The sequence below is a fragment of the Penicillium argentinense genome, assembly GCF_028826775.1.
Source record: "Penicillium argentinense strain IBT 30761 chromosome Unknown utg000011l_segment0_segment0, whole genome shotgun sequence".
Taxonomy (NCBI): Eukaryota; Fungi; Ascomycota; class Eurotiomycetes; order Eurotiales; family Aspergillaceae; genus Penicillium; species Penicillium argentinense.
In genome coordinates this window covers 2,128,956-2,141,696 of record NW_026622670.1, presented here as the reverse complement: position 1 = coordinate 2,141,696, position 12,741 = coordinate 2,128,956, and the positions used below count along the sequence as shown (strand labels likewise).

The following is a 12,741-nucleotide window of genomic DNA, read 5'->3' as shown; positions in this document are numbered from 1 at the left end:
TCTAGACATTAGAAATACATAGAACGTTTTGGAGAATCCGAAAATCAGAGCTTGAAGAAAACACAAGAGCGACTCAAAACACCGTAATGACCGGATCCGATATTCCCAATGATATAATAAAAAGCAAAATAACACCGGCTATAACGTCAGATATTAATCACAATCAAGAAATGAAAGAAACACGGATTATATATGCTTCAGCATAATACTGCTTCCAAAGCATCGACATCGCCGCCGGCATTGCGGACGGCACGGAGAGCCGCCTCACTCAGTTTGCGTCGTCGGTCCTTGGCTTCTTGCTCACGACGGGCTTTTGTCTTGGAGCTGCCAGAGGGCGCGACGCCGGTGAGGATCCTTTGGCTATCCTGGGAGGTGAAATTCACGAAGGACACATTCACAGACTTGTTGGAGCCACGGGGGCTGGTGGAGGACTTTGCCGACTTGGGTCCGTTCATGCTCTGGCCAGAAAGCTTGCGGCTGTGGGTACGGCTGTGTCCTTTGTTGCGGGAGTTTTTCGGGGATGTCCCGGCCTTGGGAGAGAGGGAGGGAGAGCGGGAGGTGTGGACTTGTTGAGGGGCGGTGAATGGAGTAACGAACTTTTGCGAACTCGAGGCAATATTGGAGGAGAAGGAGGAGGAATTGCCGGACATGTCAAAGGTCGGGTCCATTTGGATCATCAAGCCGCCTTGCATCAGGTCATTATGGCCCCCAACACTTTGCATGGAGCGCTGGGGTGCGGGAGAAGGCACCATGGACTGATAAGGAGTTGGCTGTTGTTGTTGTTGTTGCTGCTGCTGCTGCTGTTGCGGTTGCTGTGTGGCCCGCGAGGGCATAGGAGACCACCACTGGGAATCGTGCGACTGGAGGTCGGGTGTGAAGGAAAGAGAAGAGGTACCAAGGGCATCAGACTGCCATGAGGAGATCGAATGAGGATCGGAGGAGTGTGAGGAAGAGAAGATCTCATCTGCGGAGGGAGGGCTGGAGTTGGTCAAGGCTGCGGAGCCGGGTTGGTTGATGTATTGGTGCTGGTGTCGAGCATATGCGCCAACAGAAGGCGAAGGCATGGAAACAGCGGGGGACTGGTGAAAGAAGCGTGTGTCATACTGACCAGGCATTTCTGCCGAGTCCTGTTGCTGGTGCATGGCGTCGGCGGTCATGTTCTCGTGCTTGATAAGCACATCCGACGGTGGGGGAGAGAGCGGCAGACGATCATCGGAGCCGGCGAACGTGAAGTTCTGGAGCTTCTGGGCCCAGACCTCGGGGTATGCCATCCTTCCCTTTTGGATGGAAGAGCGCATCAGACTGGGAGAGAAGGATTGCTTGCGCAGAAGCGCGCGACGCTCATTCGGGTCACGATGGCGGATAGATTTGGGGGTGATGAGAGCACTCTTATTAGCTTTGCGCTGAGGAGTAGCTGGCGGGGTGGATGGCGAGGCGGATGGGATGCCGTTTGTTCCAGTAGGGTGGGAGGAGACCTCGAAATTGTTCAGGCCGAGGTCAGAAATGGCGGAAGGGTGGACGGTGTCTTGAAAAGCGAAGTGGTCGCCGGAAGAGCTGTCTTCTTGCAGAGACCAGTCCTTAGCCCAAGGTTGCGGCGATTGACGATGGCATTTGGAAGTGGAGCCAGTGGGGGAGAGATCGCCACAGTCGCTGGAAAGCGAATCTAGTGGGAAGAGTTGGTCAAGGTCACCAGAGAACGACGAGTCTTTGTTGCCGTCGGGCCCGGAGGACTCCATATTGACGTATTGGTTGAACAAGTCATTGAACGAGTGGTCGAACGGTTGAGCGAACATCTTGCTTTGTCTTTCCGTTTGCGGCGAAGTGGATTGTGTCAAGGTCGAACACCCGGAGTGCAGATGGGACGCTGTGATTGGTGACCACAGGATCTCAAGCTAAGGGATCGGAGAGGACGGGTTTGCAGCGGATGCAAAACCCTATGTAATGTAATGCAAGTAATGCAAATGCAAAGGAGCGGGCGATAGATGCCTGGAGATCGGACCCTGGGAATCAGGTATGCAGGGAATGTGAGATGACCAAAGAGTTTGCCTGTGTTTGACAGTTTGTCAATCAACGAAAACACTGCAGAGCATGCAAAGAAAGCAAAGCAAACAAACAGCTCGAGGCGACTATTTGAAGGGCCCTCGTCGCCTCCAGCCTCTGGCTTTCTGCATACATTCCAAGCACAACCCCATATGGACGAGGAATGCTCTGTGAATGACCTGGTTGGCTGCCCATGGGCTCCATCCTACTTCAAAGGAATGACTCAAGTCTGCTCTACCGGGGCAACGCCAATCAGAGAGGCCAGAATTCGAGCGGCTGTTTGATGCGCCAGTAGGTATCCACCTCCCGTAGGAGACCTCAGTCTCGATAGCCACCGTGGGGAATGCAACCCTCTCTCACTAATCCCAAAGCATCGCAGCCCTGAATAAGTCAGTGTGGCGGGTGCAGGGCTAGAGTCGGTATGCCAACCAACACCCTCCGGGGATGATCGGCATAGCTTCAATAGCACCGGGGTGGCATTGGGCCTGGGACGGAACGTCCGCCGAGCCGTGAAAGAAGGCATGAAATCCCAGGACGTGTCTTCGGACTGGCCGCGCAGAAGGTCACCTGCCAGGATCGCCTTAGTGTAAGCGTCATGACAGCGGATATCTGATTGTCTCGACCGTCCCAAGGATGACTCGGTGGACGGTAGGATCGACAGTAGCTTGGCCGTACTTTTTCTCCCACTCTTCCCTCATGGGTCAACGCTGTCTGGTGGAGCTGATAAAGCTCTCCTTCCAATTCCTATGCGTCGATAAGGCTGGAATGTGGATTGGAATGCTAGAGACTGGGGGAATGTCACTCCCGCCCCTTCCGACAATGCACCGAAAAGTCTTTGGCATTCGAGAAGATCAGATCGACTGGCGTGATTCCCGACTAGGGTTTGCCGAGGGAGAAAGAAAGCCCCGGGCTGCAAAAGATCGGCGGCCGGCAGACCGTTAGAGCTTCTCGAATTGAGCCCATTCTATTCTTATCCACATTGCTTGAGCACCGGCCAATGTCGAATGCATCGAAATATACACGAGGCCACGTTCCACAGCCATGCTTGGAAGAAACGCTCCTTTTGAGTTGTGCGAATGGTCGGACCATTGAGGTTAATGACCAGCAAGGGCAATTAGTCAAAAGGGAAAAAGTACTGTAGTATCTTGCCATCACCCAGTTGCTCCCTTGTTGCTAAAAAAGGTAGCATATACCAAATGCGGCTTGGGGAATCGAACCTTCCCCTAGGCGGTGCGTAGGGTAGTCAATTGTTGTTTCTTCGTTAGTACAACACAGATTTATGGATGTGGGTCGTTGTTTGTATGTGGCCAAGACGGTGTTTTTGATGTCGACACTTCCTGCTCGGGCGAACACGTTTTGTTGTCAGTCTGGCTGCAACTGGCTGCAACAGGTACGAGGCTTATAATCCAGAGGGCCGAGGGTTCTGGGAAAGCTAAAAGGGTAAGGCAATTGTCAGGCTTGAGCGTTCTTAGCAGATCGCAACACCCGAAACCCTCTGCTATGTTTCAGTAGGTGTCAAGCAGCTCGAGCAAAATCCCATGCGCAGCACATGCGTCATCCATGGGTATACTCAATTCCTTGCGCATCTCCGGCGTGACCACAATTCGTGTGACACGACCTGCGTTTGGCGAGCATTATTGTCAATAAAGTGGGCGATCCTGCCTCGGGCCCCAATCCGGCAACGGAGCAAGGAAATCACGTGCCGCCTACACAGCCTCGAAAGGGCCCAAATAGCGACTGAACAGGCGAGAGTCGGCCTGGTCGATGCCCGAAAGATACGAGTAGTAGATGAGCGCGTGGCGGGAGGACTAGTAGGTTCTATAATCGTCCGGACTGATTTGGCAACCCAGTGTGCCTGACCGGAAGAATGGCCGCAGAGAATAGTTACAAAGCGAGGCGGCTGAGTCAGGATGACGGAGAGAGGCGAGCCAGGAAAAGGGCCGATTCCATTCCCTGCGACTGCGCGCCCCTTCATCTTGAGGCTTCTCTCGTCTGCGAAACTTTCTCTTTCCACCCGCTTTACAATTCGCAGATCTCACAAGTGCTCTGCGATTTCACTCATCGCTTCGTCAAACCCCCAGCACCTCCCAGTACCTCGCCCTGCGCCCGACTCGCTGTCGCCGGTCACCCGAAGTGGTGACTCAAAACTTCCCCTCCAAATCCAGACCACCCCGCGGAACGTGGGTTTATCGGCTCAACCCCAACTCTTCCCCTCTCCCCCTCTCCTCGGTCGCCCTTCTCACCGGCGTAGTTCGACCTACGATTGCTCTCTGTGACGGAACACGGGGCGCGACACAAATTCTCCCCTCACATTCCGCCGCTTTCATCTCTCACCCCGAACACCTCCGACCGAACCTCAGCCATCTTTACAATTTTCAGACACAAAACCATGAACTCGTTTATTCTTGCTGGGTTTATTCCCAAGCGTGTTTAAAGGTCCACAAGATCTCCTTGTGTCCCCTTAATATGGGCTTCTTTCCGTGCCTTGACGGCTACCGACGCCAGTTCACCTATCATTCACTCTACTGAATCATTCACTCCTGTCTCCTCGCTCTCGCCACGAACCTAAAGTCGGATTTCCATCTCGCGGATTCCATAGGATTTTCGTGGTACACAATACTCAGCAATCGACTTCCATCTCTTCCGATATGGCGACCTCCACTATGAACCGCGAGTCGTGGGACTCTCTTACCTCTACCTTCACCAATCTCGAGGTGTCTTTCTCACAAGACAGCTGCTATGGCTCCGATGAAGTTTCGGTCACGTCGAACAACGCTGCTCCGCTGCAGTCAAGCGTCACGGCCTATCAGATCAAGCGGTCCCAGCCCGATCTACAACCTTTCTTGAAGTCGATCCTCAAGAACCCGCGCACGGAGGAAGAATCCGAATCTGATTCCGAGTCCGAGTCCGGCTACGGATCCGATGAGAATGATTCCGAGTATGACGCTCTTTCCGACGAAGAAAATGACGAAGAAGACTCCAATGATGACATGTCCGATTTTTCCGTCTGGGAGGAGACCTCCCAGAATGTCCCTGAGACTCAGCAGGACCACACGGATTCTTTCGACGATTCGTTCATCGGATTTGAGCCCGCTGTTCAATTCAACACTACCGTCCAGTACTTCGACGCCCCTGAGTATTATTCCGACGACGAAGAAGAGGGCTCGGATTCCCAAATGACGGTCCATGAAATGATGCTTCTTTCGCTGCAATCTGGCGGCTCCCAGGGTTCTTCTCTTCAAACCGATGCAGATGACATGTTCGATGATGGATACGAGCACAACGAGGTCGTTCAACCATCTGTCTGTGAGCTAGAGGAGTACACACGGGAAGGTTTTGATCTCGATTGCAACCTATTTGTTGCTTTGATGAACGGGATTCATGGCATTTCGGACCAGAAGTACAAGAGTTATCTTCGTGTCCAAGTCGACAACATCCGTCTCGGTCAACAGGCTGAGCCTATGCATCCCGACGACCCCCCTTACATGTACCTCGACTCGATCGTCACTCACGTCATCGGAATCTTCCGCAACCTCCTCGAGGTCGATGAGTTCGATTCTCTTATTTCATTGCGCGAGCACGATATCGCCGATTCTCACGCACAGCAAAGTGGCTCCGATCAACCCTCTGGCTATTACCAAGCCCTGCTCGATCATACTGAGCAGTATCTTTTTGAGCGACTGGCAATCGGTCGGGTCGAAGTCGACCCGGATGAACTCAGTTTTTTGGCCGGAGGGATCGTGCATGCCCTGGGCACCGACCAACTACCGGCATCGACACCAGCTTAAACTTGCTCTCGATCTGGGAAGCGACATACACCGAGACAAGAGCATGCCACAAAAATTACGACGTCACGATCATGAAAGAAAAGCGGTTCCAATTACGCCTGTAAAAAGACAGGCGAAGGGTATTCCCAAGGATAGTTTACCCACGTTTCCAGTCTCCTGACTGGGTTTGCTCATTCTGGTACTGTTCATCTTACTCTCAGTTCGGGTAGCAGTAAAATCTTCGATAAGCAATAAAAATGATTATTATTATTATTATTATTATTATTATTAGGGCGATGATAGAGCGACCGCCCTGATTTTCAGGCATGCATTTGATCCAGCCAATCAGAAGCCGCACCGCCATGCCAACTCTGGCGTCTCCAATTCTCCCTCCCTCCCCAACTCTCCCTCCCCACTGCATACCAGCAATTGCTTTGATTTCCCACCGGCAAGATGCTTCCAGGGCTTACATCATACGCATCTGATGCATCAAGCGACGATGAATCAGCCAACGAATCAGCGATTGCCACCGCTGCCACCGCTGCCACCGCTGAGCCAGGGCTGGAGCTAGCATTCCCCGAGTTCTCCGAGTTCGCTGAGCCAGCGCTGCCATTGATGCTCTTGCCTCGACCTGATCAGCGCTTTTCAGACCCGAATCAGCAATCGGCACTATTAATAGACTCGCAGAGCCTGCCTGATATGTTGTGATCAAGGCACGGACCAAGGAAACCAAGCGCGGAGTGCTGAAATAGGTTACTCTGCAGTGTGATCGCCGCGGTGAATACAATCCGAATCGTATCCCTAACGCCTCACGCAAGCGGAAGACGACGTCCTTTGCCAGTGGCTGTAAATTCCAGATTACATTACGCCGTCAGCCACTGCCCTCGTCTCCAGATCCCTGGGTTCTTACGGTAGAGAACCGAGAGCACAATGGCCATGAACCCTCCGAAGCATCTGCGCATCGTGTACAGCGCATCGTGTACACCGCAAACGTGAGATGGCTGAGGAAGAGAATGAGATCAAGGCACAACTTAAGCTCCAAATACCTACACGTCAGATCATGACTACACTCGAATCAAGAAACCCGAACTCGTGTATCACTGATCGGGATATCTACAACCTCCGAGCGAAGCTTAATCGGGAGTTTCTCCGGGGCCGTACACCGATCCAGGCATTACTCATGGAGCTTCCAACTGATGCTAAATGGCTGTTCCGACGCACGCTTGACGAGGAGAATCATGTGCATGTGCTGTTTGCTATACATTATAAGAGTATTGAGATGCTAAAGCGTTATCCTTGGGTACTCTCTATGGATTGTACCTACAAGACTAATCGCTACGGTATGCCATTACTCGATATTGTTGGGTTCACATGTACTGGAGCGTCAGTCTATCTTGGCTGGGCATTCATTGCAGACGAGAAAAAGGACACATATGAGATCGTGTTAGGCTATTTAGCTGAGATATACGAGTATATCCAGCAAGATAGTCCATCCTCGCCATCTGGACCAAGCACAGTCCTAACAGATAAGGAATATGCTCTTATCAACGCAGTACACTCAATCTTTCCTAATGCTGATACAATCATTTGTATCTGGCACATCAACATGAATCTCATGAAGAAAGCACTGCCATTACTTCGGAAGTCTATCACTGAGGGACGTGAATCAGGACTTATTGAATGGGATGGTATCTCGCTTCCTACTACTGATCAACAGTTATCCAAGAAGGATATAGAAGAACTGGTAGGTAAGATTCTTGATGAAGGATGGAGCAAGATGATGGTGCGATAGAATTGCCTTATCTATGCCACCTCCCAATCAGAATTCGATAGCGCCTGGGAACAATTCCAAGCCAAATACAGTGCACCCGTCTATGCAAAATTGCTGGACTACATTACCAAGAGTGGATTGAAGATTGCCCTAAGAGCTTCCTTAAGCTACACACAGATCAATATCTGCATCTCGGAGGCGTCTACATCGCGTACAGAGGCAGCTCACTGGCTATTAAAGCAAGATCTCCACACATCAACCAAGGATCTACTTGCTATTCTGGATAATTTTGAGCTTGTTATTAATCGTCAATACAAGAAGATTAAAGGCCAGATAGCAGTTGAGCGAGATAAGGCGCCCTGCCGTGAGCTGCCTATGATCTACCAGTCAATCATCAAACGGGTTTCTTTAGCTGCAATCGACTATGTTGAAGCAACCTACGATATCTTTCTTCCTGGAGCAGAAGGCAAGCCTCTGATTCCACCTGATTGTCACTGCAACTCACGGATTACATCAGGATACCCATGTATCCATGTGATTGCTAAGCATACGGAAGAGAAGCAGCCATTCTCATTGGATGACTTCCAACCTCAGTGGCATCTCTACAGGATTGGAAATGCACCCCCAGTTGATCCAATCCTCCTAATCCAGAACCCTCATGTGATTCGCCGCCGTGGTAGGCCGGCTGGATGTCGGAATAACCTCCAGTCTCGGCCAATACAGTCATCAACGCAGGAATCGGTCTCGACACAGGATATTCAGATGCCAGCAACCCAAATTGAGCTCGGCTCGTTCCCGGATCCCCTTACAGACCCTCTTAAACCGTTTGAGCGTTCAACCCAACGTGAGCTATCTGCATTTGAGCGTATATCTGCTTCCGTACGTGGCCGCGACCGTCGTGGTACTGGTACTTGTACCATTGGTTCTCGTGCCAACCGTGCCGGCCGAGGTGGCCGTGCCAGTCAAGCAAGCGGCCAACCAGAGAGGATGCGAACCCGATATCAAACACGCACGGAGACTGAAGATATGGAGACGGTTATATAAACCGCCGGCGAGGGCAACGAGAGTGAGGGCAGCAGCCTAGATGCTGGCGCTATGGTTGACTCAGATGATTCTGAGTATGCTGATTGATTTGATTTGATTTGATTTAGTTATTAATTATATGCAGAGATTAGCTAATGAATTGACCTCCGTATTTCTCCGCAAATTTAGTCCTCTGATTGGCTGGATCAAATACCTGCCTGAAAATCAGGGCTGGACAGGTGGCAGCCCCAGCTGCTGCTGCCGGGACGGGTGAGACTAAGCCCGGGGGGAGGGGGAGGGGGGGGGGGGGGTCGCTACATCCAAGGTGGGTGTCGCTCTATCATCGCCCTATTAATAATAATATTATTATTATTATTAACTACTTCACAGCATCATACTGTTCCTTAACTTTAACATAGATAGGTTCCATGGATTTACATGGACATATATATTAGGCTTGGAAAGCCCGGATCGCTCAAGCATGTAGATGCCTGACGGGAAGTAGATACGCACCCCAAACCCCTTGATATCTAAAGGCTCAGCTGCCTCGAAGCTCAGAGGTCCAGATTCTGTAATAAACGTGAAACAGATCCCACAACCGTCTTCTACAAATGAATGTTGGGGAGATTACAGTAGCCCCAGGGGCTCCTGAGGTGTTAATACAGTGTATACCAAGACTTCGACCAGGTACCTAGGTCGGGGTGAACCCCCCCCCAAGTAACCGGACGGCAGGTGGGATGCAGCGTTCAAAACAGTAAGACCATGGTGAAGGGGGCGGGGAATGTGTTGATGGCGAAGCATGCACCGCGATCTGCCAAGGTCTCATCGAGTATCTTAAAAATGTCACGGCATGGGCGTGTTTATAACAATCACCAAAGATAACCAAATGGAGAATAGCAGTAGATACTGATACATACTGTCCCATCTCCATGAAAAACCTCGCCTGCAGCCCGAAAGACTACTGTTGCCGGTCTAGAATCTCCTGCAGCCACCCATGAACATCTGCCAGTGTTACCCCGTGAAGAGCACAGCCGACCGAAACAGACGACAGTCACGACCGCGTGTTTCAAGATTCAGGATTCTCGCCGCTCCCCATCATTCGCCCTGAGCCTAGCCAGATCGGTAAAAACGAGGTGCAGATGGCCGAGTCATGGGCAGATTGGATCGCCCCCTGACTCGTGTTTGTCCAACGGCGGCCTCAAGCAGGAAATACCAGGTCCTGACATCTGAGAATCCCTACCCGTCGAATGGGGAGATTTGGAGATTTACTAGCGGACCGTTGAGGGTCGGCGAATTTCCAGGATCCTACCGTAAGAGGTAGGGATGGGCTGCCGGGCCCACGGCCGGCATAGCATATGATCCTTCCTCTTTTTGCTTCTTCCTTTTTTTTTTTTTTTTTCTTTGAGTGCATTTCGTTACTCCATTTGACCTCTGTTGTCACGGTGGCGGTTTGAACTTGGAGATGTGAGTTGCGCTATGCTCTACCCCTCCTTGACGCTACCTAAAAAATAAGGGGGGCGGCTGTTAGCTTTGCTGGGATACTGTGTACTCCGTAAACGCGATAGAGATATCCGTCGAGGAACAGGGGCTGGTTATCGTCATCATAGTGAAAGGAGAAGGTGGATCAGAAAGGCATTGTCCAGACCCTGCCGACGGCGTAAGGGGAAGTCGAAATACACATCTCCGACTCCATACGCTTCCGCCCAAACGAAGACTATCGAAAGTACGAGCCACACGAGCTCCACTTGGTGGACAAGGAACAAAATCCGTCCAGCGCTGCAGAAAAGGCTAAATGGTCGGTGTCCGGTGGCGGCAACATTAGAGTCACGACGCCCCCTTGCAATACAGACGTAGGGCATCGTGCGACTTGCCAGACGAGATGACGAGATGGGTGCTGCTGGGCGGGGTGACAGGTCAAGTTGGACGAGCGAGTTGGCTCGCCGTTTTGCCCGTGTCGATCTTAACGGTGCAGACTTGCGCAGACAGGAACGGGGACCCATACGACCGGTGATTCACGGTCCAATTTGCTCGCGGCGCCCGAGGGCCTCGTTGCACTGCGTCTACCTGAGCATCTGTGCCCCCTCGATGCGATGTGGTGATGACCCGTGCTCGACGTTAGCTTGTACAAGAGACGGCAGATCAGGACGTGGGAGATGCATCGCATCCTGCATGGTGGGAACTCTATCTGATGACTCGAGCAGGAATTTCCCCCTTCTCCTTTTGATTGTGTCACTCAAGCAAGTCGAGTACGAGTACAAAATTCGGGAGTTGGGGGATTGCCGGTGCTTTGAGCATAAAAAGGTGTACAATGCAGGCTTGGCTGGTGGAGCCGTGAAGATTCCATGGCAGGAAGGACTCTGACAGCGCGCAGAGGGTGGATCGACTTTCCTCAGGCGGGAATTGCCGGTGGGAACTTCAACAGAACCAGAATTTCACGGCCGATCACTTGCCTCCTGACGAGGCGTCAGGAGAACTTGGGGACTAGACTGGGGTGTGTAATGGTGCGACGGCGAGAGGGTCGGGGTCGAGCTGCCTTTGAAACGAGCTTAGTGAGCATTTCACGGAGGGCTACATCCATGTACGTATTGCCAGCCACGTCTCGACCCTGCCATTTTACAAAAGACTGACTCTGTAAGTACGGTGAGAATAATACATAGACCGGGGAAGGCATGCTCTGTCTGCGGAGGACCAATCGGCAAGCCGACAGCTCAATAGAACAATGCATTGTTGTCAGTGTACGATCTGATATATCGCACGCTCTCAGGTTGGGCACCCAATGGATGTATACATAGCCGGGTATACTCCTATCACATTCGCAATGCAATATGCACTGCGACGTGACAAGATGGACGCAGCGCGGTCGCCGTGATTTGTATTTTGCAGTATCGGCAAACCCTAATCTCGCCTAGAACGCGCATCATCACCCTACTGGAAGCTATACTCCACGCCAGCCTCTAGGTTGCGGAGTGAACGGCATACGGGGACCGCATGGCGACCCGCCGAGCTGTCGATCCCGGAATCGCGAAAGGCAGGGTCGACGTGCAAAACGCAAAACTCACATGCGCATGATTTCGATCAACACGCTTATTCTCAGGGGCATTGATGCTGACCGCTTCTTAGTCGTGAAGTCGTGAGCGAAGGCGAACTTGTCAGTGATCAGTGATTGGAGCCACTAGGCGGGGTACTGTGACACACAGAACCGCGGACGGAGTATGGCGGAGTACTCCCCCATCGGATCTCACATCTCACGTCTGAGCTGACAGAAAGTGATTGTGTACCGCTCCAAAGAGGAAGTACTTGAAAATGGTCATAGCTATCATCGCACGCCACCGGCTGGTTCTTTGGTGGTTCGGAGATTTTCATTCGCCGTGGGGGTGTTCTCCCCGAAATCAGAGCTGTGGGCATTATTTGACGGCCACGCAAGTGATTGGAGTTCCAGATGGGGACCATGGAGAATTCTACGATCGACATCGGGTCATGACGACCGGGTCCGAATTTGAGGTGCCACGGGCGTGGTTGATTCGTCACAGGCGACCTGCTTTGTCATTTGCGATGGGCTCGTTTGGATGCGAGACACCCAGGATGAGATCGGAAACAACAGCTGTGAAGAACTTCCTGTAGTATCAGACCACAACGTTTCCGGGCGATCGGGGAGAAGATCACCCACGCCTTTTGGGGGCCAGCCCCGAGGCAAGACTACTGCAGGCGTATGGATCGGGAGAAAGGGCTTGGGGATTCCTTGCATTGGGTGGAGGGGGTGAGCAACCTCGTGGGCATCCCAGGTTCCCTCCCCCTCCCCCCCACACCACCGGCACCCATGGAACCGGGCAGCCAGCTGAACTGAACGCTGAGCCAGTCGTGGCTGACGGGCGGCCGATGAGAACAATGAGTGGCTGCAGATGCCCCCTCAGAGGTGGAAGCATCTTCATACGCTATCGAGATATGCCGTGGGCAGGATGAGGGAACTAGACTCCTCAGGCGTACCAGGCACGAAAGACTGCGGAGGCCTTGCGAAGGGCCATGGAAGGCATGGAACCTCGATCGAGCGAAAGAAATTAAATCAAATCAAGCCGGAACAGGGGTCCTGCAGCAGGCCTCGGGAACAATTCCAATAATGCGAGCCGGTTCGGCCAAGTGCGA

General features: G+C 52.2%; 4 protein-coding genes across 4 annotated transcripts; 3 read left to right on the top strand and 1 right to left on the bottom strand.

Annotated features, from left to right (window-relative positions):
* Window positions 1-197: 197 nt before the first annotated feature.
* On the bottom strand, window positions 198-1,793 carry wetA (developmental regulatory protein WetA; the record flags this gene model as incomplete). The annotated part of the gene is made up of 1 exon (XM_056624308.1): window positions 198-1,793. The coding sequence occupies one exon, from the start codon at window positions 1,791-1,793 to the stop codon at window positions 198-200; it is 1,596 nt and encodes a 531-aa protein (XP_056469296.1).
* Window positions 1,794-4,688: 2,895 nt separating this feature from the next.
* On the top strand, window positions 4,689-5,828 carry N7532_011816 (uncharacterized protein; the record flags this gene model as incomplete). The annotated part of the gene is made up of 1 exon (XM_056624307.1): window positions 4,689-5,828. One exon carries the CDS (start codon window positions 4,689-4,691, stop codon window positions 5,826-5,828), a length of 1,140 nt encoding a protein of 379 aa, XP_056469295.1.
* A 432-nt stretch (window positions 5,829-6,260) lies between these two features.
* N7532_011815 (uncharacterized protein) lies at window positions 6,261-6,515 on the top strand (the record flags this gene model as incomplete). The annotated part of the gene is made up of 1 exon (XM_056624306.1): window positions 6,261-6,515. The coding sequence occupies one exon, from the start codon at window positions 6,261-6,263 to the stop codon at window positions 6,513-6,515; it is 255 nt and encodes an 84-aa protein (XP_056469294.1).
* A 352-nt stretch (window positions 6,516-6,867) lies between these two features.
* On the top strand, window positions 6,868-8,622 carry N7532_011814 (transposase; the record flags this gene model as incomplete). The annotated part of the gene is made up of 2 exons (XM_056624305.1): window positions 6,868-7,590; window positions 7,711-8,622. 2 exons carry the CDS (start codon window positions 6,868-6,870, stop codon window positions 8,620-8,622), a joined length of 1,635 nt encoding a protein of 544 aa, XP_056469293.1.
* Between the last annotated feature and the right edge of the window lie 4,119 nt (window positions 8,623-12,741).